At 50.0% G+C, this 27,898-nt stretch overlaps 1 protein-coding gene across 3 annotated transcripts; it reads left to right on the top strand.

The window, feature by feature from the left end:
• The first annotated feature begins 331 nt into the window (after positions 1 to 331).
• USP28 (ubiquitin specific peptidase 28) lies at positions 332 to 27,063 on the top strand. 3 transcript variants are annotated; one of them, XM_050910866.1, is made up of 26 exons: positions 332 to 388; positions 3,899 to 3,976; positions 5,322 to 5,454; positions 6,684 to 6,795; positions 7,476 to 7,638; positions 8,556 to 8,642; positions 9,485 to 9,622; positions 10,061 to 10,134; positions 10,676 to 10,752; positions 11,131 to 11,279; positions 13,455 to 13,582; positions 13,745 to 13,840; positions 14,715 to 14,894; positions 15,588 to 15,802; positions 16,044 to 16,114; positions 16,432 to 16,660; positions 18,103 to 18,306; positions 18,856 to 18,995; positions 19,186 to 19,371; positions 20,309 to 20,404; positions 21,382 to 21,560; positions 21,654 to 21,732; positions 22,125 to 22,204; positions 23,315 to 23,438; positions 24,307 to 24,505; positions 25,925 to 27,063. In XM_050910866.1, the coding sequence occupies exons 1-26, from the start codon at positions 332 to 334 to the stop codon at positions 26,098 to 26,100; spliced, it is 3,450 nt and encodes a 1,149-aa protein (XP_050766823.1). In that variant the 3' UTR covers positions 26,101 to 27,063. The 3 variants fall into 3 exon arrangements, with proteins under 3 accessions (XP_050766823.1, XP_050766824.1, XP_050766825.1); XM_050910867.1 differs by lacking the exon at positions 19,186 to 19,371; XM_050910868.1 differs by lacking the exons at positions 19,186 to 19,371; positions 20,309 to 20,404.
• The last annotated feature ends 835 nt before the right edge of the window (positions 27,064 to 27,898 follow it).

Below are 27,898 nucleotides of genomic sequence, written 5' to 3'. Positions count from 1 at the left end.
TCTGCCGCTATGACCCTTTTCTCCACCGTTTTCCCCCCGGGATGCGCCCGCCCCGGGAGCATCCCAGCCGCAGAGCTCCGGGGTTCGGCACCTCGAGCGGCGTGACCGGGGCAGGAGCCGTTCCCGTCCCAGCACACACATACACACACAGCCGGCTTCCCCCCCCCGTCCCCACGGCGGGCAGAACGGGACGGAGACACCGGGGCCCGGCGACACCGGGGCCCGGCGGCCTCAGCCAAGCGGCGGGGCCGGAACCGGCGCGGCCGCGCATGCGCGGCGGGCGGCGCGGGTCCCGTTCCCCCCCCCCCCCGCCCCCGTGCTGGCGGCCGGCATGACGGCCGAGCTGCAGGCCCCGGGAGGCGGCGGCGGCGGCGGCGGCGGCGGCGCGGTGAGACGGCGGGGAGACGGTGGGGTGGGTGTGGGTGTGCGGGGAGCGGGGGCTGCTCCCCCCGCCCTGCCACGCCGCGGGGCCGGGGCTGTTGCCGCCGGCCCTCCCGCCTTGGCACCTCAGGCCTTCGCGGCCCGGCTTCTCCTCAGGCCTGCTGCGGCCCTGCGCGGGAACGGGGGGTCCCCGCGCTCCGCCGGCACTCCCCGTGCGGCTTGCCAGCGCTTCCCACGGGCAGGCGGGCACCCCTCCGCGGCCGTGGGAGCGAGCGCCGGTCCCGGAGGGCGACGGTCTCGGTTCGCCTCCGGCGGCAGGCGCAGGCGGCGTGTGCCAGCCGTTGCATCTGAAACAGTCTTTAGGTGTTCGCCGGGCTTCACGCGTTGTTTGCCTTTAAGACTTTAGCGGATCCAGCGCGGCGCGGTCGGCTCCGTGGGAAGGGGCACGGGTGGGTTGGGACGGCCGCCTCACGACGGCTTCCTCCCCTGCGAAGAGCAGGAGTTAAGTTTTCTCCTTGCCCCGTGGCTAAAGCAGCGCCTTCGGATACCCGTTAACAAACACCGTCACCCTTCAACTTCAGGGCTCGGCGTGAGCGGTCTCTAAAAGGACCCGGACCAGAGCGCCGAGAAGGACGCGTGGCTCGCCGCTCCTCCGCGGCCCTCTCGGCTCACGAGGTCGGCGTCGGTGCGTGGGGGAACCGCGGCGCGGCGTGCCCCGAACTGCCACAGGCGTCCGCTCTTCTCTGCAGCAGCTCCGCGCTCTCGGGATGCGAGAGGAACGGTGCCGAGGGGCCAGCGTTCAAGGCGTGAGCGGGGAGAGGGTGTCGGCCCTTTCTTTGCGTGTTTAGAAGCCGCATTTGCACGGCAGTGGTTTCCCCACTCGCGCGGGGACGGTGCCCGATGTGCCGGAGCACGCGTTGGTGGAGCAGGAGGAGTTCGCTGGCCGCCGCCGCTTCTTCCCCTGCCGGGCGTTGGTTTGCCAAAGCCTCCTCGGTCAGGAACGCGGGCAACATTCCCGATGCCGCCTGTGGGTTTTTCGCCCTCCTCGTATCCGTTTTCCCCGCTGTGATACAAGCGCAGCTGGGGTGCGGAGGCCGTGGCTCTGCGTGCCTCTTCCACGCCGCCACCTTCCTCCTCCTGGCGCGCCGTTCTGTCTGGAACCCCCTCGAACTCCCGCACCGCGCCTGCACCCTTCCCCGCTTGCAGTTTCTCATCGAAACAAACTACTGCTGAGCACGGTGAGTCGCAGTAGAGCAAGGAAAATGGCAAAACCTCCCACTTTCATCGCTCGCTGGCCGGCCGTGTCATTTTTATCTCCAGCACCCTCCTTCCTCTCAGCCTCTTGGTTTTGTACTCATCTCCTGTTGCTGTAATTTAATAGTAATAGCGTTTTGGTTTGGGTTGTTATTTTTCCAGCAGGTAGGGCTTTTGGGTTGGTTTGGTTTTTCAAGTGCAGTATGCATTTATAGCGGCAGCACGCTGGTGTTAATTACCAGCTCTGGAGCTTGTTTTAAAGCGCCACGGCGCGTAACCTCAAAAAGCAGTCAACCGGACTAGTTACAGCAACAAAACCACGTGCGCTCCCCAAAAAGTTAACAAAACTGTTGCACAGAGTGTGGTTCCCGGTGGCTTTTGTGGGCTGCCAGTCGGCCGCAAGCCTCTCGAAACTTGTGGTACGGGATAAGGTCTCCGCTGTTAATACAAACCTTCCTTCTCAAAGGCTGAATAAAATTGCGCTGGAAATCATTAGAGTATTAAGTGGTAACTTAGAGCGGTGGATCGGTAATTAGCTTTTATGGTTACGGCAGCCTTTGTGAGTCCTCCTTTCGGTGAAGCAGAAAAACCCCTGAAAATCATGCCCTGTCCTGCCTCGAATTTCGTTATTGTAATGCGGTTTATTAGCGTGGGGTTTTTTTTTCTCCAACGGAAAAATACGCCCTGCAGCGTTAGGTGGGGTTAGCCGACAAGCACGCCGCTCGCTAAGGTAGCAAAATTAGCAACATGATATAAGTGGTTTGCCTTTGTGAAAGTATGCCCGTCCTGAGCCTCGTACCCTTGGCTCCTTATCGTGCGGTTCCTCACCGTGCTGCTGGCTGGGCCTGCGGCTTTCCACCGCCTCTCAGCTTTTCTCAGGACTAAAAGAGCGTGCGGGACGGGTTGGGAGGCGCGCACACAGGTGCTTTTTCTTGCAAAAGATGAGCAAAAGTAGTATTTTAGGGGGGAATGTCACGAGTAACTTGTCGGGGGAACTCCCGCCAAAAAATAACCTGGGATTGGGTTTTTTGTTTGTTTTAACCACCGATATGGATGCGTGCTGTCTTTACGGTATATGTGTGTGGAGTAGCATCCGTCAGCAGTACGGGTGGATGGCTCGAGAAAGTAGTTGACTTACTACGCACTGGGTGGAACTTGTGCTCCAATGGCATGAAGGCATCTTAATTTTTTTCCCAATGATGTGAGTAAGTAGAAACTTGAATGTCTTCGTCTGCAGCGTTGCCGGTTAAGGTGAATCAAACGTGTGATCTTAAGAAGCCGGGATTCCTTGGGCTGTGCTGACAGCAGGATCCTAGATCGGCTTTATAAATCAGGCATACGTGATACAGTCCCGGCCGGTTTTCCTGTTGTGGCATCCTTCCCGTACTACGTGCGGTGCCGGCGTTACGGAGCCGAACGTCGCGGCGTCGGATTTCACCCGGGCTGAGCCATGGGCGACAGCAGCTGAACCGCGGCCACGAAAGGGGGGTGGTGGGACCCCCGGCCTCGGGGCTCGCTGCTGCAAGGGGCTCCTCTCCCCGTAGCCGGTTGACTGAAGTTATTCGTGGCTTAGTAAGCCCAGCGACCGCTCCCATGGTAAGCCAAGGCTGCAAAGATTTGATAAGCCTGGTAAAGAAAACTGCTGTAATTGGGTTTGGTTTTTTTTTTTAAGTGGTTGAACCAGTCAAAGAATAGGTTGTTGACCATGGCTTGGGGCCTAGAGCGAGCATCTCGCCAAACTCGAGTGGCCTGGGTGGCGGGGGGAGGAGAAGCGACAGCAGCCCTCTCGGGCCCTTATTCTGACACCTTATTGTCAGTGAGAAATGACATGCACAAATGGCATGTGCGGCCAGGCTTAAAATAGCCCCTCGCCGATGCCCTGAGACCACGCGGCCTCCTTATATGTCCCGCTGCACATGCCGCTGCTGTCTGGGGGCGGGGGTGCCCATTCCCACCGCAGGTGCGGTGCATCCGACAGCGGGGATAGCCTTTCCTCTCAGGCCTGCTACCGTCCTCCTCAGGATACAACGGATTGAATGTTAGCCTGTGCATTGAGGGGGAAAAAAATTTGAGTACGATGTTCAAGCTGACGTTGGTACGGCCGTCAAGCAAGCGTGACCGGGTTTTTGTGTCAATCTGTCAGTAAAAAGGAAAGAAAGAAGCAATACTCCGGTGAGCCCTCGGCAAGCCCTGCAGAAACGGCTTGATGTCTGTCCTGGTCACCTTTTCACGTGAGCTTTCTTTTTTTTTTTTTTGCACGTAGGATTGCCAGATGCTTTTAAACCAGCTGAAAGAGATCACGGGAATTCAAGATTCGGCTTTCCTTCACGCGGCTCTAAAGGTTTGTGCCTGTTGTCATTGTTCTGTGGAAAGGAGGCCTCTGAATTTGCCCCAAAAGTCAGGCAAGTTCAGGCTCTCTGGAAACATAATGCACGGGTCAGATGTTCCCCGGCATGTCTGTGGGCTGATAGTGAGCTAGCCCTCGCGAAAGTAGTCGGTGCGTGGCCTGTGAAAGCGATACGGCGCATGCTGCGTGGAATAACGTGGTTCCTGAGGGAGGTGGAGGGTGAATCCTCCGCTGCTTTTCTGCCCCTCGCCGGCGCTTCTTTCAGGCGTAGCCGTCAGGCAGACAGGTACGCGAGGCCGGCGCTTGTGGGTGTCAGCAGGGAGCGTGCAGTTTGGGGGTTCGTATGTGTTCATCCGCATCTGAAACAAAAGCCCCACGCTAAGTTGAGAACAGTTCGTTTTTCTAACGGTAGACCTTAAAATCTGTGCCGCAGCAGCGCGTGCTGTGCCAAGACATCGTAAACATTGCCTGGAAGTTCTGCTCCTGCGGGGCTCTTATCCACGCATTGAGGTAAACACAAACTGAGTGGGTCACAGCAGGTTTTTCTCCACGTAAACTGCTTCAGGAGTTCTGGACAGCTGCAGTAACATCGGTAGCTTTGTGGCTGGCGGTTGCCTTGTCCGTCACCACAACAGTCTCGTCTTTGCTCCAAAGTGAAGGGACACAGGAATCTCAGGCACTTGGAGGAGCAATGTTTACCTGGAAAGATTCCTCCTCGTAGCGTGTGTTTTGGTACTTATAAATTGTGGTCTTAAACTGGTTGCAACCGCGTCAGTCTGGAATCGTCAGATGCCGTCCATCCTCTTGAGATGTAGCAGCAGTATCTGGGCTGTGCTGATAATATACACAGAGGTTTGTTTAAAAAAATCCTTAAATGTTTGGTTAAGAAGTAATGTCCAGAAAAAGTTAGAATAAACTTAAAGGAGTTCAGCCTGTAGTGATGGTCTGAAGGAAGCCCTAGCTCGGTAAGGGACACGTGTCTTGAAATCCACAGAGAGTTTGATTGCTGCGAGTCTCTCCCGGTGGTAAAGCGCCCTGTCGCGCTTCAGGCCTCCTGCGACTACTCGCATCTCTTGTGAGGGAAACGAAATTAGTTAATGGAGTCTATATGGTCCTAGTAATAAAGCCAAAGTGCTTTCCGACAGAGAAATTCTAGCCTTCGTTATTTTCATTTTTGACTACTGCTTGTCACCAACAGATAGCTCTCTCCCGTAGCCAGGGAAAGCAAGGTCGGTGGCGGTGTGCCTGTCTCTACCCCGGATGCATTAAATGTCACGCAAATGTAGATGAAGTAACCCTGGCGCTATGGATTTTTTTCCCCCCCCTATTGTTCTACTAGGCTGCTAATGGAGACCTAATGGAAGCGGTCACCTTCCTGACGGAGGAGCATGCTCAGGAGCCGGCTCAGGACGCGGCTGCTGCAGAGCCGTCCGCTTGGGAAGGGAGCGCTGTGGGCAAGCAGCTCCCACAAAGTAAGTCAGTCGTTTGCCTCTGCTCGCCCTTACAGTTTCACGTGTCTCGGGCAGAGCCGAAAGGGGAAGCATCGGTCCTCCCTGCTCCTGCCAGTGAATCCCTCCGGCTCCTGTCCTGGCGCTGATCTGGTTTTGCCGGTACTGGTCACTGGCCGCGGGGCGGTTCAGGCAATTAAACCTTCCTGGTGAAGGAGAGCTGCGTCCGAAAGGAAAGTGACTCAATAGTGTTTTAACAGTGTCGGTAGGTGACACGTCAGAGTTACGCGGCTATCGTTGTTTCAAACAGTTGGTCTTGGCTAACAGGGAAAACCCAGAAAGCTCCTGAAGCAGCGCAAGCAGAATAGAGAACCGAGTCCCTGTCAAGGATCATACATTTCTTTCTACAGCATCTGCTGGCAGAGCAGGCAAATTGAGTGTTTATTCGAGCTAGCAATTTGACTACGTGAAGAATGTTTTTATAAATGTTACAGGTATTGGCAAAAGCGGGCCGTCAGTTTGATACGTTGAGATGTAAAAAGCGTAATTGTAGTCCGAGGTAGTTGAGAATAGTTTCTTTAAACCTTTTTGCTGATGACACATCTATTAACGGGAGCTTTTCCGAGTGAGTTTATCACCGGACAGGTTCACAGCGCCAAAAATCTGTGCTGGGAGCTTTGAAGCAACACCCGGAACAGTGCGGCTGCCCTTTGTTCCACTGCGTAAGGCTTCCACCTCTTCCCGAACTACTCATTTTCCTTCCTCCTTCTTTCCTACGTAGCTAGTGCACGAAATGACTCGTAGCTGAGCATCCTGACACGAGTGAAGGAAGGCGACTCTGTGTGATTGCGCCGATTTTATTGAAATGCTTTGTTTCTCGAAACGGTGTCGGTTGTCAACACCGATGTCAAGGCATAGCAAATATAAGCAGCAGCTGATGTTCCTGTGGCATTATTTCAAGAGGTTTGAAATGTTCCCTCAAGCTGTGAATTTGGCTGTAAGGAAATCTGGCCAGCACGCAGCTGCACTGTCTGTCCTGTTCTCCTCATCCAGCCCACTCGATCGCTTATTTCGGCTTCCTAGCATGATCCCAGCTACAAGGATTTGTATTTAAAACTTGAGCTAGAAAATTATGCTCTGTCATTGGAAAAAAACATGCTTGTGAGGTGTAACATTTTCTAGAAGTTCCTTTTAAAGAAAACATTTGCCTGCTCCTGGTGGAAAACTGATCAGAATGTTGCCTCCGCTTCTAGACGTTGCTCCTGCGCTTACCCCTAACAACAAAGACGACGTCCGCGCAGTCGACGCCTTCAGACCGCTGGAATCGCCGAAAGCTCAGGCTGCAGAAAGAGATGCTGCAGAAAGGTCAGTGGGTCCGTAAATTGGTTTTGGTTTTCCCGGGTATCGTAAGTGGATTCTTAAGCTGGTAACTGCAAAAGAAACTTAAGTCACCGACCAGATGTATACCTGCTGCTTTTAGAAGGTGCTTGGATCATTACTGCCTGCTGGGTAGTCGACCTTTACTTCTGGGGCAGCACTGCAACGTGACGGTTGAAATAGAAAGCGCAGGCCGAGTTGTGGCTTTGTTCAGCCCCTGCTGCTGCCGCTGACATGCCACACAAAAGGATGCTGTTCCGGCGTTGTGGCACCCGTCGAAGAAGCGCCTTGAAACCTCACGTGTCGGTTCGCCTCGCACCAGTCGCTGCGTAGCCGTCTCCTTTTTACCGTGGGCTGGATTTGCCTCCGGTAATGACTAAGGGCACCAATGTAGCATGCGGCTAGTTCGTGAAGAAAAACAGGCGTATCTTAGTGCCTTCTCCCATGGTTCCAAATTGTCTTGCGGTCATGTTTTCCATCCACCTCATTTGAGAGTTGAAACTTCTCTGGAGTCAGATAAGACATCTGTTGCCTGTTGCGCTGGGTATCACCCGACAGCGCCCGGCTCTAGTGTCCCGCTTGTGACCAGAGGGGAGTACGATTCCCGTGGTTCTCGAGAATCTGTGCGAGACGGTGTTTTACAGCGCGGTGTGCATCTTTTGTGACAGACCACAGGAAGCGCATCCTGCTGAAAACAAAAATCGCTCCAAAAGGAAACGCTGTGAAGTCTGGGGAGAGAACCCCAAGCAGAACGACTGGAGAAGAGTGGGCGACTGGCCCGTTGGAATGAAAAATATCGGAAATACGTGTTGGTTTAGCGCGGTCATACAGGTAATCTGATAGAAAAGTTCTTCTGGAGTTGCTGCGGTCTTGGAGTCAAAATGTTTATCGGTTAGAATTAAATACGCAACAGCTCTGTGAAGCGGTCACCGTATGCAGATGAGCGAATGTGACCGTGCTCAAATGAGACTTCTGTTTTTATTTGATGTGACCGTGATTTATTCTGGGCGTGCACAGAGAGAGCCAAGGAGCAGTTAAATAGACTTTGCGTAAAAATAGATACAGATACATATAATCTGCGCGTACGTATGCAGGGGTTTTTTTTGGTGCAGCGATGTCCAAATGCTTACTGAATGACAGAAGCTTGACTGGCAAAGTGAACTGATAATTTAATTTTACTGCAGTTATTGTTGGCTCCATAATACGTGGTGTATCATTTTGCAGCTAATGGAATACAGCGGCATAAATGCTTGAACGAATAAGCAGCTGGGCAGCATGTATTATTAGCGATAACCTAAACAAGGAGAGACGACAATAAGTGGAACTGAGCAGATTTGTCTCTTCTAACCATTCCACATCAGCAGATAGACATTAATCGTATGTCTCCAGCTTTGAGAGGAAGTAAGAAAGCTTCAAATGGCCTCCTTTCTCACTGTCACTTGTTCCTAGATGCTTTTGCTAAGCGTGCCTATGCAGAATAGAACACTCTTTCCTAAAATGGTTACACATATATATATATATCTCATAGAAACAGCAGGATGAGATTTTGTTCTCTGGTGGGCGCGATTGTGCTGGTCCGGCGCGCAGACTGCTCACTTCGTAAACGTTCGTTTAGTAACACAAGGCCATCGAAGAATTAGAAGCGAACAAAAAAGCTGTCGAGTAAAAGAGGGGCGACGGGGCATCGAACTGCAGCGAGTCAGATCCTCGCAGATGCTGACTGGTCTTTGCCTCTCCTTTCCTTTCAGTCTCTGTTCCAGTTGCCGGAATTTCGGAGGCTGGTCCTTGGGTACTCGCTCCCGCAAAACGTGCTTGAAAGTTGTCGTAGTCGCACTGTAAGTTTTCATCGAGTGACGCTGTAAAGTTTCCCTCTTTTGTGGTATACTGTTCTGCTCTTTCTCTAAGCAGATTTAATTTGAGGCCATCTGAGACTCCTGTGCCTATGTTAATGGCTTTCAAATTGCCAGGCTACGTTAAAGACAAATGTGGCAAATACTTTCCAAAGACAGAATCACTGTAGGAAAAAATCAGATGCTTCTCGTAAAGCTTTCCTCTAGAGCTTCTGACTGTGGTGCGGGGAGAAATTTGTCCCGTAAAACGTCTTTGGTAGCTCCGGATTGTTCGTTTGTTCGCATGCACCATAGAAGAACTGGCACTTGAGCCAGTCTGAAGGTCCCCCTAGCCCCGGTACCTTCTGAGGGCGGTCAGCAGAAGGTGCTTAGAAAACATTTAGAGAAAAAGGCATACATAGAATAATAACCCTTCGCTTGTTGTATCATTCTAGCTTGTGGCCACCGCCATTTAGGAGACTTTGCTTTACTTGCTTTCATGTGTGCTCTTGACGCTCTAAAAACCCTCAAGTGCAGACGGAATAAATTCGTAAATTCACCGGCTTTTGCCTTCTGTTTTAGCAACTATTACTTCTGGCACTCTTTTCTCTAGAGGTTTTGTTTCGGTTAAATTTTTTCTCCCAATGCTTCCACTGGGAGTCCAGATGGCTGCCAAGAAAGGACACTGCATGTCTTTCTGCTTTTGTCCTTTTTAATGTCACCTCTTTCCTTGGTCGTTAGCGTACCTCTTAAGGTACGTGCGTGTGGTATTCTGTAGCACTTTGCTTTAAGATGCTGCTTTTTTGAGTTGCAGGAAGGGTTTGGCTTTTCTTCTTTTTGCAATGCAGGGGAAAAGAAATATTGCGTTCATGCAAGAACTTCAGTGTCTATTTGCTTTAATGCTGGGGACACGTCGTAAGTTTGTAGACCCTTCCGCGGCACTGGAACTCCTGAGGGATGCGTTTAGATCCGCTGAAGAACAGCAGGTAAAACCGCGTTAAAAAGCCTTTTGCTTCCTTCAGAACAGCACTTGCAGCCACGGAAATCCTATTTCGCTTCATCCTGCTGTTACTTTCAGAGGCCTCTTCCCATGTTTGTCAACTGACAAGCAGCTGTCCCTGGGTCGTTTAGGCAAAATGTACGTGCTTGCTAATTAAACAGCCAGCGTAACAGTGCTCTACCCAGTGCCATCTGGGTAGTTGGGTAGCGATCACAATAATTTCCTCTGATCTAGTTTTCAGATGAGCAGAGTGTTCATTATCGGTCTAAATCAGCACAGCACTTCAGTTTCACACTTCTTTCGGCTGGGTAGGTACAGCAATACCAGTCGGGTTGTATTCCAGTAGGTTTGTGAAACCAGTAGACCGTGGAAACGCTTTCTGGTTGGTATGACGTTTGACTCTCGGCTTTTGTCCCTCTTCTAGCAAGATGTGAGTGAATTTACGCACAAACTACTGGACTGGCTGGAGGATGCGTTCCAGCTTGCTGTGAATGTCAAGTGAGTGTTTTGTCGTCTGCGGAGTTTGACCTGGGACTGAGGAGAAACAGATTTTAAATGCGACGCCTTAATAAGCGAGAGGGCTTTACGTGAGAATTTTGAGTAAATGAAAGAGAGTTCGTTGTTTACTGAGGATGATGCTCCCCGAGCTCGGAATATGCGTATGAAGCGTTATATCTACATTTCCTGTACGTAAGTGTAGGACTTTATTCAATGCCGATACGGCCTGCAGAGCAAATAAGCTTTTCAGGGGAACTCAGCAGAACTGGTGTACACAAAAGGTCTGGGTTTTTGGAACTGCATTTCAAAAGGTAGTGCCTTAACTTTTTTTTTTTTTTTTCCCCTTCCTTGCCAGTGCAAGTGCTGTAATGTGCTTTTGAGTATGGAAACCGATGAGGAGCTTCCTCTGTACTTTGTGCTTGGATAGAAAACTTGACTTTTGACTGTAGGAAGATTCCCAAGCGAAGGCTGAGGTTATGACTTGGGGCTTTTCTGCAGCCTACAGCTGGACGTGAATGTGTGCTTTTTCTTTCTGAAACAGGAGCCCTGGGGACAAATCTGAAAACCCAATGGTACAGCTTTTCTATGGGACTTTCTTGACTGAGGGTGTCCACGAGGGTGAGTTAAGGGTTTGGTAGATTCGCTTTTTAACTCCTTTGAGTGTTTTGATTTATTGCAGTGATGACACAGGATTTTGTCGCACGTTCCTGATGAAATTGCCTAGTTATTTAAACTGGCAAATAGTCGTCGTGATAAAATTGTCTGTAACGTTTATAAAGTCTGTCTTCTGAAAATGTTCAATACTCGCAAGTGCTCACGTATTGAAAGCACTTGTTTATAAGGAGGCTTACCCTGACAGACGCGTATACAGCTATATGCAGTTCGGTTCTTGCAAGTGGCGCCTCTGACTGGTGCTGACAGCAAACTCTTGAGTTAACCAGAGTTTTTTGTTCTCTTAAGTTAGTTCATGTTTTTTGTATCGTTTCCATCATCCAGGCAATACTTTTTCCAAGATCGAAACCTTCGGTCAGTATCCCCTTCAGGTAAATGGTTATCGAAACTTGAATGAGTGCTTGGAAGGAGCCATGGTGGAGGGAGAGATGGATGAGGCGACAGCATCTCAGTCAGTGAAGTATGGACAGGAGGTTAGTTTTACGTTTTTTTGTTGAGCTTTTGGTTGCCTGCTGCAGAAAAACGCAACGCGTATAGCGCAGGGGTGTCTCAGTATATTCTGATAACTTTGGCAGTTGTAAATGTTCCCTAAGAATTGCATAGAAAATATTTTCTGGATACCTGGAGTCTCGCGTAAATGTATGCTAGCGTTAACCTGGTGAGACACTAAGTCTTTGCTTGTTTGTAAAGATGTGTTGTCCTATATAACCAGTTTGAGGAGTTTGTTTTAAATTAAAAAGGTAAACATCTGCTTCTGATGCAAGTGTGATAAAGTCTCTCTCTTTCTGTTGAAGCCTACCTGTACCTGAGTAGGGGGACAACCACTGCCTCCATATTTTCGGAGGGTAAAAGTACAGTGCTTAACTCTATGGTATGCCATTTGGAATTTGTATCTTTCTCCCTATTACAGTGTGTGTTTTTTTCCTTCTCATTTTCACTCTTGTCTTCTGACTGTGCTGATTTTTTTTTTCTTTTTTTTTTTTCTTTTTTAATCTCGCGAATCACAAACCAATCATAAAATGCTTAGTTGCAGCAAAGCAGGAAGTGAAGGTGTACCATTGCACACGTGGGATGCCGAATGCAAGTGCAGCTGAGAAGTTAGCTTAGAGAAAGACGCGGAAATAACGTTAAGAAGTTTGCAAAGGTGTCTGGCGTAGAGGGGGCAAGGAAAGGTATTTCGGTTCTGTGAGAATGTCTGAAAAAATGCGTTGCTGTGGTTTAAACTAGCAGAGGAGAAATGAAGTCTGGGGCGGGTAAGCCCTGTCCGACTCCGGACTCAAACGTTTGTTTCTGGTTTTCCTGCTTCCTGCCTGAAGCTGTTCAGATGCATTTACAGCAGATGTAGGTGAAACTGATGTAGGCTGGTGCCGGAGACAAAGGGACGTAGGGAGTTAATTGGGCAGGTTCTTTTCAATCCAAGCTTTTGAGTTCCTCCAAATCCTTTTCTGAAAAATAAGGGAAATTGGACTGATCGTGGAGATGTGTTAATCATTCTTTGTCTGTACGGATAGAAGGAAAAGGCTCTGGCTTTATTTCTGAGAAATCTGACTGGAAAAACTGTGCATCTTGATTTCGCTTCCTAGGGTGTCGTGGCTAGAGGACTGCATGATAGGGGACATAGAGAATAAGGTGCGTTTTGTCTTTTGAGAACGTAGGTGAGTGTACTGAAGCCCTAAGCATCAGTGGGATTAACGAGAACTTACATTTCTCCTAGATAATAGGTGTGTAAATCATTCCTTCTCTGTGTTTATGTTCTCTTGTTCTGAAGATTGGGCGGCTTCTCAAAAAGCTCTGCTACCTGGACATTTCTTTCCAAAGCTTTTTAAAAACAGTAAATTTGCCTTCCTCGGAAATATTTCAGATCTAAAAATGTGCTGTTGCACTTTGGCGTGGGGCAGATTTATTGTGGCAGGACATCTGACGGGAGTCCTGCAAAGGAAAATGAGCTTAGTGTGCTCCTCCTGAGCCCGGCAGGGAGCATTGTCTGGGTGGTGCCATGCTAAGGTAGGTGAAGGAAGCTTCTGGCAGTGGATGCTGGAAGTATTTGTGAACCCGGGAAGAGAGAGAGAGGCGGGGGGGAAGTGTAAATCCACCCGAGAATTTTTCTTTCAGCGTGGCTCTTTGAAACCGCGCGTGAAACGTACAGAAAGTGGGTGTCTTCTCCGAATCTCCTACCTTGAACAGTTTGTAAATAGACAGAGAGAGGATACGGAATCGGGTACTGCTTAAGGACGTCTGGTTTGTGCTTCATCACTGCGTGTGATCTGCATTGGAGAGGAACTGTCTTGGAGGCTCTCAGCTGACACGCAGAGTTTGTGTAGTGTCTGCTAATTTTGTAAAATTCAGTGCTGGACCCGTTAATAATCCACCAAGCTGGATGCATCAGGCAATGAAAAGTAACTTTCTGAAAGCTATTACGAGGCTTTTTCAGGGTAAAAAGGTAAAATGGAAGCAGAAATTTTAATCTCGTAAAATTTGGCTTTCTGACTAGTCACTCCGTAAACAAAATACGTACTAATTCAGTATTTAAAGACAGACAGACAGACATTTAGGATCGGTCTAGAGTCATTTAGGAGCAGTCTAAAATGTGCCGTTTAGCAGTCATCTTAAAACAAGTCCCTTTGGGGGCATTTCTGCTTTTGTTACAGCGCTGGTTTACAAAACTCCCACCAGTACTGACCTTTGAACTCTCCCGATTTGAGTTCAATCAGTCACTAGGACAGCCAGAGAAAATTCACACCAAGCTAGAATTTCCCCAGACTATTTATATGGACAGGTGAGTTGTTCTGTTGTACGGTACGTTTAAAGCTATTGCTTTATTGTCGTTAACGAAATTAAGAAGGTCATATGGGTGAGCGAGGAAGGATTCTAAAATACTGAGGAAAGATTGTGGATGGTAGAAGTCTCACGTGGCAGGGCTCTGTATTTCTCTGTTTAGGTACCTCTACTGCAGCAAAGAGCTTATTCAGATGAAGAGAGAAGAAATGAAGAGATTGAAGGAGAAAATGGTGATTCTGCAGCAGAAACTGGAAAGGTGAGTAGTCAGCTCGCTTTGCTTTTGTGCCCTGTGGAAGTGTGCAAATGCTTCCTTTTAAATGAGCTTTCCAATAGAAGAGGAACTTGTAGGGGAAGGAGAAACAGAACCGGGTTTGTTCCGAGAAGCGGGGAGTGAGGAAGTGTGCTTTTGAAAAGAAACTCATGGCTTTGATGGTTTCTGAATATTACTGATGCTGTTGCAAGAATAAATTCTTTAAATAGTACAATTGTCGCTGTCAGCTGCGTTGGCAGGTTCCAATACATTCAGTAATACATTCAAAAGAATTTACGTTATTTTTTATATTAGAGGCCCCCTCCAGCTCAGAGTTTGGCATTATTTATTGGGGAAGGAAGGAGATCGACAGGAAAGATCTGGTTTGTGGGCAACCAGGAGATTTCAGGTTCCAGGTGCTTTGTGTAAAAGTCCTTGTCATCAGCATTAAACTTGCTTACGGCTCGTATTTTTAAAATGACGGTTCCAAGAACAAGTGGCAGGCAAAGGGGCGCGCTGTGTCGCAGTAGCCCTGGGCGGTGTCCGTGCTCGGTGAGGTTCTGGTGGGCGTCGTGAAAGGAGTTGATACTTTGGTGCTGTGTTTTGCTTTGGTGACTAAAACAGCGCTGATAGCCCACCAGTGTTTTGGCTGCTGCCGAGCAGTGCCCTGCAGCCTCAAGGCTTTCAAGGTCCGCTGGTGGGAGGCGGCGAGTCGCGTCCCTTCCCATCACCTGGGTTTTTTCCCCTCCTTCCTTCACTGCTTAAACTGTCTCCATCCCGACCCAGGAGTTTTCTTCCCTGTTGCTCTTCTGTTGTCCCCTCAGGTTTAACCAAACAGTCACGTTCCTTCATTCATGCAACGTCTTGCATTTTTCCGTAGGTACATGAAATACGGCTCCGGCCCAGCCCGCTTTCCGCTGCCCGACATGCTCCAGTACGTTCTCGAATTCATCGCTACAAAGCCAGCTGTAGTTGTTTCTTCTGCTCAGGGCTCTCAGACAACGCTCCTGCAGTCCCAAGCCGAGCCTCATGTTTTGGACGTGCTTTCACAGCCGAGTGGGTTAGTAAACAGAAATAAAAATAATTTGTAGGAGAACACTTGGCCTTTCAGCTGAATGCCCCTGGTTTGCATTCTAAAAGTGGATTGTTTATCTGGGCACCTGTGAGGGTGATGCTGTAATGTGTGAATGCCTGCGCAAGTAGTCAGGCGCTACTTTGCTCCTACTTTGGTTCTGTTTGTGTAAATACAACGCTGCGTCTAGTCGGTTCTTTTTCCTTTTCCAAAAGCGTCGCCATATTCCCTGTCTAAGCAGCAATTCTGAGTTACGTTATGTGCTCTTTTTGGTTAGGCTACTAATTTTTTTGCTTCATCAGCCAGTAAATTCCTGCAGTAGTGGATTATTACAAACCTGGCCAGCATGGTTGGGTTATACTCTAAATTAAGCTGAGTCATAATGAGTTTCTTAGTAGTAAGGGAAGGAATTTTTAGAATTGCTCATTGTGGATCTGTGCTTACAGAGTTCCGTAAGAATTTTCGCTTTCATTTGTCCTGTATTTTAATTGGGTCTGTTAAGGTAGAAGTACACTTCAGTGTTACTTGTTCTCTTTACGTTGTGTACCGTCCTGGAAGGGAAATCCCGCTCTGGCTCTGGAGCAAGTTTTGTTTGGTTGATTTCATATTCTTTTCCAAAAAGAGAAAAAACAAGAGAAAGATTGAAAAACCTGTCCACTGCTCTTGGATTTTGCTTCACAGCGTACTAGAAAAGAAGGATACTCGGACTGAAGATGGAGCTTTCTTTTTGGCAAACTCTTCGCCCCAGCAAAAATCGAGTACACCGCTCCAGCCTTCTGGTTCGCCGGCAGAAATGTCTGAACGTCCAGCTCCTCACGTAGTTTCCGAGGAAGAGCTGAACCTTGTTCGGACCTGTCTACAGCGATGGAGAAACGAGATAGAACAAGACGTGCAAGGTTGGCCCCAAATATATGTGTTGTGATTTTTCTGTTGAATGCCAGCCTGAGTTCCCCCCTGTTGCTTCAGCTGGATGCATCCTGAAGTGCCGATAATCTTGTACATGTTTCAGGTCTGGTGTTAGGTGTGTTTGGTAGTTACCGCATGGCTTCAGGCTTTTTGAAGTGAAAGGGGCCAGAATAGCCTGATGAGTAGTCATTAATTTTTACATATATCTCTCATTCATGATGTTCTTGGCAGATCTGAAGGAGTCTATTGCCAGAATCAGCCTGTCCATTGAACAAATGTACTGTGACCCTCTCCTCCAACAGGTAAGAAATGCCGCTTCGTTAGGTAAATATTAAACTGATATTGCTGATACTGTTTTTTGTGAGTAGCCATCAGTTTAAATCGTCCACTTCATTGTACTTAAAAAATCCCACTGATGAGGCAGAGAAAGGATTCTTTATGAAAATCTTGTTGCTTTTTCCCTTAAAAGTCAGTTCTCACTTAGTAGGAAACTTACGGTGTGAATCGAGAGTCTTGTGCCAGGCTACAGCCGTGAACGTATTTGCAATTTTTGTCCGGAGGTCGGACAAAATCGTTTACTAAAAGTACGTCTGAAAACTACGTCCATGTGAACTTGCAGGTTCCCTATCGTTTGCACGCAGTCTTGGTACATGAAGGGCAAGCAAATGCTGGTCACTACTGGGCCTTCATATACGACCAGCCTCGAAAAAGCTGGCTCAAATACAACGACATCTCAGTGACAGAGTCATCGTGGGAGGAACTGGAGAGAGATTCATTCGGCGGCTTGAAGAACGCCAGTGCCTACTGCCTGATGTACATAAGCGATAAGGTGTCTCGCTTTGTTGCAGGTACTGGAGCCAAAACTGCTGGTTAAGTAGGCATTTGTGTACCATCGCGTCTCTCTAGCCCGCGCGATCGTTACGTTCCTCAGCTTCTCTTTGGCACAGTCGCTGTCTTTTGACAACGCAAAAAACTTCACCCCAGATAGAAGTTGAATCATTTGCTCCGTACTCGATTCATTTCTAAATCCCTGATAGGGTTGAAAACTGAAGAAAGAACTGTACTGGTGAGATTAGGTACAGTGCTTTATGTATTATTAATGTGTATAAATATTCGAGCTCCCCCTTTGCCTCTTTCAACATGCATCTAGCGCTGGTGTTTTTCACTTTTGACTCTTCGTAGAGTTTATGTGACGGTGTTTCTTTTATAAGGGCATGTGAAACGCCTCCTACTTTATTTCTCCCATTTTTATCACGCTTTCTGACTTGTCAGCTTGGTTTTTAGCGGTATCGTTACATTGAACCTAAACGGGGGCCCTCTTTTTACGCAGCCTTTCCTAGTGCATGAGTTATTGGTAACAGCGGCTTAGACTTGCAAGTGTGTTCGCAGTGCCAATGTATAAATAGTTATGTGGAGAAATTGTTGTGCACGTGGCACTATACATGGCAAACAGCTGTAGAAGAACCTGATAATTTCACGCGTGGTTCATTTTGATGTAACAAATAGAAAGAAACAATGGAGAACTGTCATTCTGTTCATTGCTAAATACGGCTGACGAGGATCTGGAGGTTGTTCTTTGTCTTCCTCCAGAATGACAGTTCCGTTTCTGAAACGAACCCATGGTTGGTTTTTTTAATCTCCTATTTAACGCAATTTTTGTTGTTTTTTAAAGATGCTTTGCTTTTACAATGGGTGTGTAAGAAATATCTGGTGTAGAGAATTGCCGTTTGCTTTTGATGAATTTTAGGACTTGTCTAAGGCTGATACTACTTGGGGTTTGCGCTATTTTAAAACTGAATACTGAAGCAGATCTAAAAAGTGCTGAGAAATACCAGCATGACGCTCGTGCTATGGAGTCCACGCAGTTCCCTACCTTTATACGCTATGTAGTGTTGTAGGTGTGCTGTCTCCAGCTGAGTTGTGAATTTTCCGGCTGTCGGCAGTTTAAATACTGTTCTCTGTACAGCGGTAGCCCCTGAATGAGGGTGCGTTTCTGACCTACTGCATCAGCAGGCGCTGTTTCTGGAATTCCTCTGTGATAAATGCCGTCCAGGGGTAGAACAAAACTGGTTTTTGTTTCAGGTAACTCTGTAGATTTGTCTTTATTTTTGCACTTTTGCTTGTGAATCATCTTAAATTAGCAAGCTAGTAGGAAGTTGGGGTTTTTTCCCATTTGTCCCTCGGCCAGTTTGATTGTGGCTTTCCATAATATTGCACATTTGCGCAGTCTCTGACGGTGGTGTCCTGCTGCTGCCTGTTTCGTTACATGCCGGTCCTGCGTTTCTTCCAGACGGGGACGACGGCTCAGAGGTTGGGCAGTTTCAGAAGGAAGTCGAAGCCTTGCCCCCAGAGCTGAGGCACTACATCCAGGAGGACAACTGGCGGCTCGAGCAGGAGGCAGAGGAGTGGGAGGAGGAGCAGTCTTGCAAGATTCCTCAGATGGAGCCTTCGCCTGCTTCTGAATCGCAGGACCTCTCTTCTGAATCAGGACCAGGTAACGCCACGTCTCAGTTTGCAAACCGTGTTGAAACCGGCAGCAGCCAGCTGGTCAAAAATACCGCTGTGTCGGAGCCTTGCGTAAATTTTTAGATATCTAGGAGAAACTGTTGATGAAGCAGCAAAGGCAGCCGGTGGGGGCTCTGTCCTGGCAATACAAAGGCTGTTCCGCTATTTTTGCGTGTGCACCCTTCCAGGCAGGTCACCAGAAATGCTGTTTTCCGTTCATTTAATCATAATGGGCTAATCTCATTTCACTTCCAGACTTTTTATTATTTATTTATTTATTATTTTAAAAAGTATCGAGTAGAAAATGTTCGAGTGCTGTTCTCTGGCACGGGAAAGCGTTGCTTGGCAATCCCTGACGGTGTGTGCCGTACCCGCTGCAAAGGGGTATGCACAAGGTCACGGAGAAAGGCCTTCGCCTCTGGGATGAATGCTGCGGCTGTTTAATCCCGCATAGACAAGCTACAAAACATTTTAGAACAAGAGAGGGGAAGAAGTCTCGCGGTTCGTGCTCACAAATACCATACCTCTGCCCTGACAGATCAGTCTTCGGTCTGCGAGCAGAGCGTGCGCTCCCTGTCCTCCGAACACGCCATGATCGCCAAGGAGCAGACTGCCAAGGCCATTGCAAACACCGCCGACGCCTACGAGAAGAACGGCGTCGAGGCAGCTCTCTGCGAGGTAGGAGCGGAGCCCTGGCCCAGGAAGCAACCCGTTCTTGTCTTTGTAGTGTTCTTCTTGACAGAGCTTTGCTTTTTCCATTTCTGTGTAATTCTGTAGCTGTGCCACGTTTAACTCGGTCCCCTTTTGCTTTCCTGTATTTTGCTTTGGTTCTTCTTACTCTTTTTCTTCTTTTTCTTCTTGGCCACAGCCCAAGGAGGTAGAGCCAGTGAAGGCCCAACCGGGAGAAACAGCCCTTACAGTTCAGGCAGAGCAACCACAGGACGCTAAGGAAACAGAGTCTGCTGCCCAAACTAGCTCACAGGTCTCGGAAGTGGAAATCCCCAGTGTGGGGAAGATTCCCGTTAGATCCGATGCAGACGGATATAATGAGGAGGTACAGATCCCAGCGCAGGGGTTAATTACTGCCGGTCATTAACCAATAACTTTGCAGTTAGCTGGCTTTGAGCTTTCCTAAGATTGGGTACGATAGTAGCCTGTCATGGAAACAGTGCTGTTGACAAAGTACGTTTTCCCACTGTGGCAATGAAGAAGGCCAGACCAAATCGTTTAGTAATTTCGTTTCTAAATGCCATCAGAAAAGCGGCTCTGTGAAAGCGCTCAATCGTTAGGTCTGCACGTTGTTCCTTTAAGTCTTCTTTCTGGGACAACTATATCAACATCGATCCTCGCTGTATTAATTTATTTACAAGCCTCTTTACTGTCTTCAGTTACAGCTTCGTCCCCTCTCTCAAAGACATTAACTGCTGGTAGCGTAACTTACAGTACCCTGGCTACTGATTTTTTTTTTTTCAGTCTGACTATTTAACCGCACTCATACGGACTCAAGCAGCGTTTCGGAAGTTCGGTCTTTTTCACAAGTGCAATTGGATTTCACACAAATGCTGAGACCGTTACTCCTTGCGTACGTTTAATACACGCTTGTATGAAGTCGGCACAATGAACTGCGCCGCCATAGGCGCTGCTCTCTTATTTATACTGCTTAAGAAGATTGCATGGGACGCAGAGGGGAGAGGGCTAGCGTGCTTTACGTTCTCGCTTGCTGAATTTGCAAATTCAAGGCTTGGAGTGACCAGCCTTCAGGCCTTTAAGTGCTTAAAAAAGCCCCTGCATGTAAAGTGCATGTGATAGACGGAGTAAGTAGTACACAAGTAAACCACAGCTCTGGCGTATTCCACCTGTATTCATACGATTTCCTTTAAACCTTCTCTTTTGAAAGTTTTTTCCGTTCTTCACCATGCCTTCTCTTCTTTCCCTGTCTGTTACCGTTTTCCTTGTTCTTGTTTGTGTTTGTTTTCCTGCTTTCGTGGTAGGTGATGCTGAGTCCAGCCATGCAAGGTGTCATCCTGGCTATTGCAAAAGCCCGCCAGACCTTTGATCGAGACGGGTCTGAAGCAGGGCTTGTGAAGGTATCTCACTTGTTTGCGAACTCCAATAGTATGGATATCTGTCTTCACAGAGTGAAGAATCTATGCTATATTGACGTATCGGGAACGCGAAGGGAACGATTTGTGCGGTTTTTCTTCTAGTTAACGGCCTTTCTGTCCTGCATTTCTGTTTCTGCTCTCTTATTGTGATGATGTATCCGTGGGTTCTAAACAATTTTTAGAGCTCGTTAAGAAAGAACTCCCTCCTCCCCGGAGAAACAACAACCTTTTTTTCTTTTTTTTACTTTTCGCTATTTTTTCTGCTTATTCTTTTAGCATTGGCAGTTCTCTCGATCTGGACAATAAAAAGTAGATTTTCTTTGCGTGCCTTTCGGAATCTGTTGTCTAGGTCCTCAGCGTGCTGGTCAGAAAATAAACCAGCACTCGTGAAACTGGTTTTTTTTTGGTCCCGAACATGCACGCTTACTGTGACCCTCTTGTAAAACGTGTCCTCAAGAAATGTATGCGTTGAACAGAGGGATTTAAAAGAATAAGCACTGCTGAATATCGAAGCCCGTGTTAGATTTTACAGGCAGGTAGATTTAACTAAAAGTGCCGCACGGGAGAAATCACCCGTGCTATTAATCTCCAGGAATATAAATCACAAGATACTCTTGCACCTTACTACAGCTCGAAGCGTATTGCAATCGATTTTTACAACCTCGGCACTCGCAGGAGGATTACCAACGCTGCCTAAGGCAGCTGTACGCCCCCCCCTCTCTGAAAGGCATTTTGACACCTCGGTGCTTTTGAAAATCGCACGCTTGGTGCGTGGGGTGGATGCCTTTTGTTTGTAGTTCCAGGTGTTGGCGGGCTTCCGTTCACCCCTAGAATATAGCCAAGGAGCGGAGGCTGGGTGTCGCCCACGGGAATCCCATCGTTACAGGACGGGTTTAAGCCGCTGTGGCATTCCCGCGGGCAGAGGAGCGGACGCGTTAGTACGTGTGTTTCGTCGGCAGGCGTTCCACGAGGAGTACTCCCGGCTCTACCTGCTTGCCAAAGAGACCCCGACCCCTCAGAACGACGCCCGGTTGCAGCACGTGCTCATTTACTTCCTGCAAAACAACGCTCCCCAGCAGGTGGTGGAACGGACCCTTCTCGAGCAGTTTGCCGACAAAAACCTCAGCTACGATGAAAGGTTCGTGCCGTGGATTCCGAGGCGCGGCTTGTCTCGTCTGGAGGCAGCCGGGGCCGTTGTTCTGATTTGTCCATCCCCGCTTACGCGGAGCAGGTCCATCAGCATTATGAAGGTAGCGCGAGCAAAGCTGAGGGAAATTGGCCCTGACGACGTCGATATGGAGGAGTACAAGGTAAGGGACGGGAGCGGTGCCTTGGATCCTTCACGCTGTCGCACAACTGGCGCCGTCCAAAGCAGCGCCTGGGAAGCGGGGAGCGCGGCGCGGCGCGCACCAGCGAACGCGGCAGTCGCTGGCACGCCTGTCGGCAGCGTCCGCGCTGTGTCTGAAGCCTGTGTCCGCAGAAGGATGCCGAAAGGGAGAATGGATACGCTGGGAATCTCCCGAGCTTTGAGGAATGTCCGCGCAGTCGACTGCATTGATTTATGTGTCGCTTTATGAGAGGCGCTTAAGCCCTTCAGAGGGTAAAATCTGATACGCTTTTGAGTTGCGAAGGAATGTAAACGGCGCGTGTGCGCCTCACGGGTGAAGCTGACGCTCCGCTTTCTTTTGCTGCTCCTCAACAGAGATGGCACGAAGACTACAGTCTTTTTCGCAAGGTGTCAGTTTACCTGCTGACGGGGTTGGAGCTGTACCAGAAGAGAAAGTAAGTTACTTCTAATTGTGTGTTTGGACAAGGGACGCTATGGCCTAAAAGCAAAGGCCGCTTTGACAGAGCTGCTTCTTTCTGACCCGCGATGGCCAGTTTGCATTCAGTCGTGTATTTGAGGCCGGTGGGCTTGCTTTGTGACTTGCTAATAGCCCTTTCTTGAATCCACAGTCAGCCTTGGTTAACAGTTTAAATGTTATATAAATAAGCCGAGGTACTGGCTAGCTGTCTGACAGCGTCTTAGAGCTTCCCCTCATTTTTCCCTCTGTGAAGCAGAGCTTTATATTCTCATTTCCAGAGATGGGGTTGCAGGAATGATTGCCATCCCCTTCCCCCCCTCCCCGTCCTTTGGACTCCAGTATTAAAATTAACCTGTCTGGAATTGGACGTTATACTTTGCGTAAGCACGCGCTTTGGAGTACTCGAGGCTCCGAAGAACCTTAAAAGGGCCTTTTTTTCCTCTCCCTGCTGTTTTAGAACCTGTATTTTACATAAATAGTGCAGTGTGGAGAAGGACAGTGCCATTTTATGAAGGGTTTGTAATTTGAAAAGTGACTTTTCCAATCCGGGAAATAAACTGGCTCTCAGCAGTTATTCATGGATGGAAACAGAAGGGCGTTGTGAGGTGGTTAGCAGCCGTGAGCCACCAAGCGCAGGTGGGCGAACTGAGAAGAGGCTGGGCGAGGGCACGTTAGAGCTTCCCTGAATTGACCTAATCCCTGTCAGCTCTTCTGTTCCCTCACCGGGGGGTTTAGAAGCTCGACAGGAACAGAAAACGTTACCTTCTGCACTTCTTGGAGCGTCCTCTCAAAGTGCAAAGCTCCCGGAGCAGTGCAGAAAAACGTCAGCGCTCAGTTGTAGACGAGCTTGGCTCTAAAGGGCTCTTCCTAAGACGCTCGTTTGGCATACTGGGCAAAAAGGAACATTAATTACTTGACGTAGGGCACTTGGCTTTGGCAAAGCAATAGAGTTTCTTTCCTGTCGGGCCTGACGCTAGTTACCGTTGAGGCCAAGCGGAAAACGTTTCCTGAGCTGACAGGACCGGCTGCGCTGCGGTCGTGATCCTGGCAGAGCCCCTGGGCCGGAGAGCTGACACTCTTCTCCTAGGTACCAGGAGTCGCTCACCTACCTGGTCTACGCCTACCAAAGCAACACCAAGCTGCTGCTGAAAGGAGCCAACAGGGGAGTGAACGAATCGCTGATCGCCTTGTACCGAAGGAAGTGTCTCCTGGTTTGTACTGAGGAGCTCTACGCTCGTCCCTAGAGAGGAGGGGAGGGAGCGGCCTGGGTGACGTCGGCTCCTGCGGTGCAGTTCGCTTCCCGGCTGCTCGCTGTGCGTCGCCCAGGGGATCGGACCGGACCGTGTCCCCTTTTAGGAGCACGCTTAATTAACGTGCTGCGTTTTCAGGGAAGGTTCGGACGCTGCTGAACGCGCTCTTGGGTTTTAACTCGGCGCTTGTGTCGTTAACTCAGCGGTTGCGCTGTTTTCTGTCCATTCGCTTCCTTCCCCTCACCTCCGCCCCCCCAATATTTGTTTCTAATACTAATGGCTTTCTCTCTCTGAGCAAAAGATGACGTCCTTTTCCACAGGGGGCGAAAAAACAGCATAAAAATGAGGTCTGTTTTTTAGTTCGCGCTCCGTGGTTGCCAAGACCGGTGTAACTGTCTCTCTCGTGCCTCTTACCGTGGCTTCTGCCCCTGACTGAGTACCAGCAGTAGTATGGAAATGTAGGAGATGATAATTCCATGAAAGAATGTGCCCTGCGGCTCTGAGGGAGTCTGGGTAAAGGCAGATCTGGATCTTGGCATCTTAAAACCAGAATTATAAATAAGCTGTATGTACTCTGTACATATAGAGAGAGTAAATTACATATATGTGTATATTTATTTACCAGTTTGTTTTCTATGCTGTGACACCCCGTGATTAAAGGTGGGCTGTTCCACCAGGGCCTGGTGCCTGGTTCTGTCAGTTGGTGCGTCTCTGCCTGGCCGTCGGTGAAGGGGCCCGAGCTGTGTGCCTGTCCTGGCAGCGTGCTGATGACCTGAGGTCCGTCCTTGCTTTTTAAAAGTCTGTCCCCTGGTTCTCCCTCCCCCCTTAGAAGCTGAACGAGGTGGCAGCGTCTCTGTTCGTAAGTTGTGAAGAAGCCCGCGTGGCAGAGGGCATCAGCATCCTGAACGAGCTGATCATCCCCTGCATGCACCTCATGAACAACTTTGAGGTCTCCAAAGAGGACCTGGATGCCATCGAGGTCATGAGAAACCGCTGGTGCTCCTATTTGGGACGAGAAGACATGGACGGTAGGGAACCCGGCCTTCCCTTTTTCGTGCTGTTTGTGGGCAGGGCAGCGTCTAGGTCTGAACGAGAAAGGAATTAAAGGACCGTTTAAAACGCTTCCTTAAATTCCTGGCGCTTGCACTCGAGCACGTTTGGGTGCTTCTGATTGTGAGAAATGGATTTGAATCATCCGTTGAATTATGTCATAGAAGAATTTAATCTCCTTTTGCAGTGAAGCTGCAGAAGGAGGATTCCTCTTCCCTGAAATGGGAAAAGCTCCTTTCAAAAGAATGGCCTAGCGTTACCTGGATGTGCTCTGGCTTTCCGTTGTCATACTGAGTGGAGGGTTCCCCGTCAGGAGGGAGGAACAGGTTTTAGCAGAGGCCAGAAACACGGCCAGCGTTGCAGAAGGCTGGGGGGGGGAGCAGATTCGGGGCACCTTCGCGTTCTGAAGAGAGGGTTGTCGTCGTAGGGCAGAATTTTGGTTCTGGATAGCTGTTCTTGTTCTGTATTTCCTTCTGCGGCCTGGAGTCGGGCTCCCGTGACTCCCCTCGGGTCGGTTCCGTTACGAGAAACTGGTTTCGACCCCCCCCTTGATCTGCGTGCGAAGGGAGTCATTGCAGAGCTTTTTGTCATTAGCAGAGGGTAAGCTTGCTGAAGGAAAACAGTGCAAAAACACGGAGGTTTATTCTCAAAATACTGTTGTAAAAAACTAAATTGGATAAATCTGTGCTAGCGTGCAAGTTTCCCACTCTTGGCCTTGCCACAAGGGCATTTACTTACGCGGGGGATTTTAAAGAAAGAGAAGTAGGCTGCCTGCACCTCCCGGATCGCGTGGGCTAGCTCCGGCGTCGCCCCGTTCTGCCTGCTGTTCCTCATCCGAAGGTGCCTGTCCTCTAACGCACGGCCCCGTGGCGTTTGGGTGGCCCGCTCCTGGGGGACAGAGTCCTCTGCCAGGACCGGACGATGCCCGCTCAGTACGGGCTGACCCGCCGAGGCCCGAGACGTCACGGGCTGCGAAGCCCGCTCCGTTTCCTTCGCGTGCGAAGTCGGTATTTGAGCGTCGCCTTGAAACGCGTAGTTGCTTCCGACTTGCCAGCCGGTACAGCGCCTTTACTGGGAAAACGCGCTACCCCGGTGGGACGCGGCGCTGGCCCCAGGGCAGCCGGGTGGCAGCGGAGTTTCCCTCTCTGTGGAGCTCTGGGGAGGCGGGCAGGACTCGAGGACCGAAGGAGACCCGGGCCGGCTGCCGGCACGACGCCTCCTCTGCGGCAGCAGACGCCGCTCGTCCCCGCCTGCGGGAGACGGGCGGTTTTCGGCGGCGGAAGATGATTCTCTAAAAGGCGTCGTAGCTTTTTTAGCCCGCGGCCCTGGAGCCCTCTGGCATCTGGTCTTTTACTGTTGCGCTGCCACTGACTGTTTCATCCTCTCCCCCTTGACAGCAAAACTGCAGATGAAGCTGGGCGAATTACTGCCCCGGCTCCTCGACTGCTCCACCGAGGTCATCGTTCTGAAAGAGCCCCCGAAGATCCGGCCCAACTCCCCCTACGACCTCTGCAGCCGGTTCGCAGCCGTGATGGAGTCCATTCACGGGGCCTCCACTGTGACTGTGAAATAGACGGCGGGCTCCCCGCCCCGGCGTGGTGCGGGCGCTGCAGACCGCCCGCCGGCCCGGCGTCCTCCCGTCGGGCAGCGTTCGAAAGGGAGAGGGAAGAGAAGGGGCGGTTCGGATTCGGAGCTGTGTTCCTTGTAAATACGAGCGAATAAAAAGCAGTATTGCACTTTTGAGAGAAAACGTTACGCGGTAGCGCGAAGGACCCGGACCGCTGTTCTAGCCGGGCGCGCCGGGTCCACTGGCAGCGCCGTCTGCCGTGGGGTCGCCAGGCCATCTCAGGAGGTTCTCCCGGTTTGGCAGCTTCCTAGCCACAGATCCCTGGGCCCGTGATGGCAGCAGAGCCGAGAGACCGGGTCCTCTGGTGAGCCGGGCTACGAGCCGCCGTGGATCCGTCAGATGCATTTGTGTCTTCCCGAACGATTAGCTGCCGGAGGTTAGGCGTTCAGATCTCGCCAGGCTCCCGCTAGCAGGGGTCCGAGCTGCGCGACTGGGAAGCAGAGAGGAGCGGTGGCCGACGCGCGTTTTGGTCAGGTCAGGCGGGCGCTTGCCTTTCGTGTTTTTAAGTGGCGAAGGAGAACGTGCGGGGGGCCTTCCTCTGAGGAAGGCACGAGCAAATGGTGGCAGCGACAAGGGACGGGACGGTAAAGGTTGTCGCCCGCCCGACTGTGCCACAGCGATAGCTTCCCGGCTAAGGCAGATCGCGCGCCGCGAAGGACCGAGAAGGCGAACTTCCTTCTCGCCTCTGGCGGGTTTTCAGTGCCGGATTAGTGTTGACGACAACTGCGAGGGCCAGAATCGGCTCCCTTTTTTGGTGGTGGTGGGTTGTTTTTCGGTTTTGGGGTTTTTTAATTGACTTTCTATTAAAAAAAAAAAAAAAACAAAAAGTGCTCCGTTTGGATTTCCGTTTGCGGGCAGCCTGTACGTGCGTTTGAGCTGCGGCAGTTGTTTTAAACCAAATGTTCTCAGTTAAGGGGGGGGGGGGGGGGCATCCTCTTTGGTAGGACTATGCAGATTTTCCTAAAAGTGCAATAAAAGCATTTGTTCTATGTTAGAATGAAAAAGCTCCCTCCGTCTTTTTATTTCGCTCCGGTGTTATGCCTCAAGATTCCTCCTGGCTTCAATATGAAGAAAGGGAAGCAGGAGAGAAAAAAAAAAAATACGTATAATGTTGGCAAAGCAACGCGGCAATTTCTGCGGCTTGATGAAGCTCCCAGACAGGCAGGAACGGCGCGCGAGCTCACCTCGGGTCTCCTGTGAAGACAGCGGAGCGCTTGGGAGCTGCCGGGACAGGAATTTCACGGGCTTCAGCAGAAAAACGGGTGAGTTTGGTGGCTTGAGCGGGCGTGCAGAGCAGCGCGGTGGGGAGAGGCTGGGGAGGCAGGTCCTGAGGAAAGCGTCCGTGCCCGTCGTCGGTGGCGGGAGGGTTCTTCCGAGTCCTGTTCTTCGGAGCGGAGAATCTGTTCCGGAGCCCTTTCCCGTCGCAAGCCGCTCTGCGATAACTCGGGGCGGGTTTGGAAGAGGGAGTCCGCCGTTCCCGGGCAAGCAGCGGCGGATAAGCACTCACCTTAAATCGGTAAAGAGGAGGGAAAACCGCGCTCTTCCTGTAGCCGAAAAATCTCTCTTTTCTTTATTAATTGGGGAATTGAACCATTTAATTACGTGTTGAGCTGCTAACGTGACCCTGTGTTCTAATGGCACCCTTCCACCTGCTGCTGCTGCTGGCACCGCTCTGACAAAATACGGATTTCTCGTCAGCAGCGTAGGAAGAGGGGAGAGACGCACGCATGCACGCGGGCGAGGG

This window comes from Gymnogyps californianus, chromosome 25, assembly GCF_018139145.2.
Source record: "Gymnogyps californianus isolate 813 chromosome 25, ASM1813914v2, whole genome shotgun sequence".
Lineage (NCBI taxonomy): Eukaryota > Metazoa > Chordata > Aves > Accipitriformes > Cathartidae > Gymnogyps > Gymnogyps californianus.
Note: the sequence above shows the minus strand (reverse complement) of the source record. Positions and strands in the feature narration are given on the sequence as shown.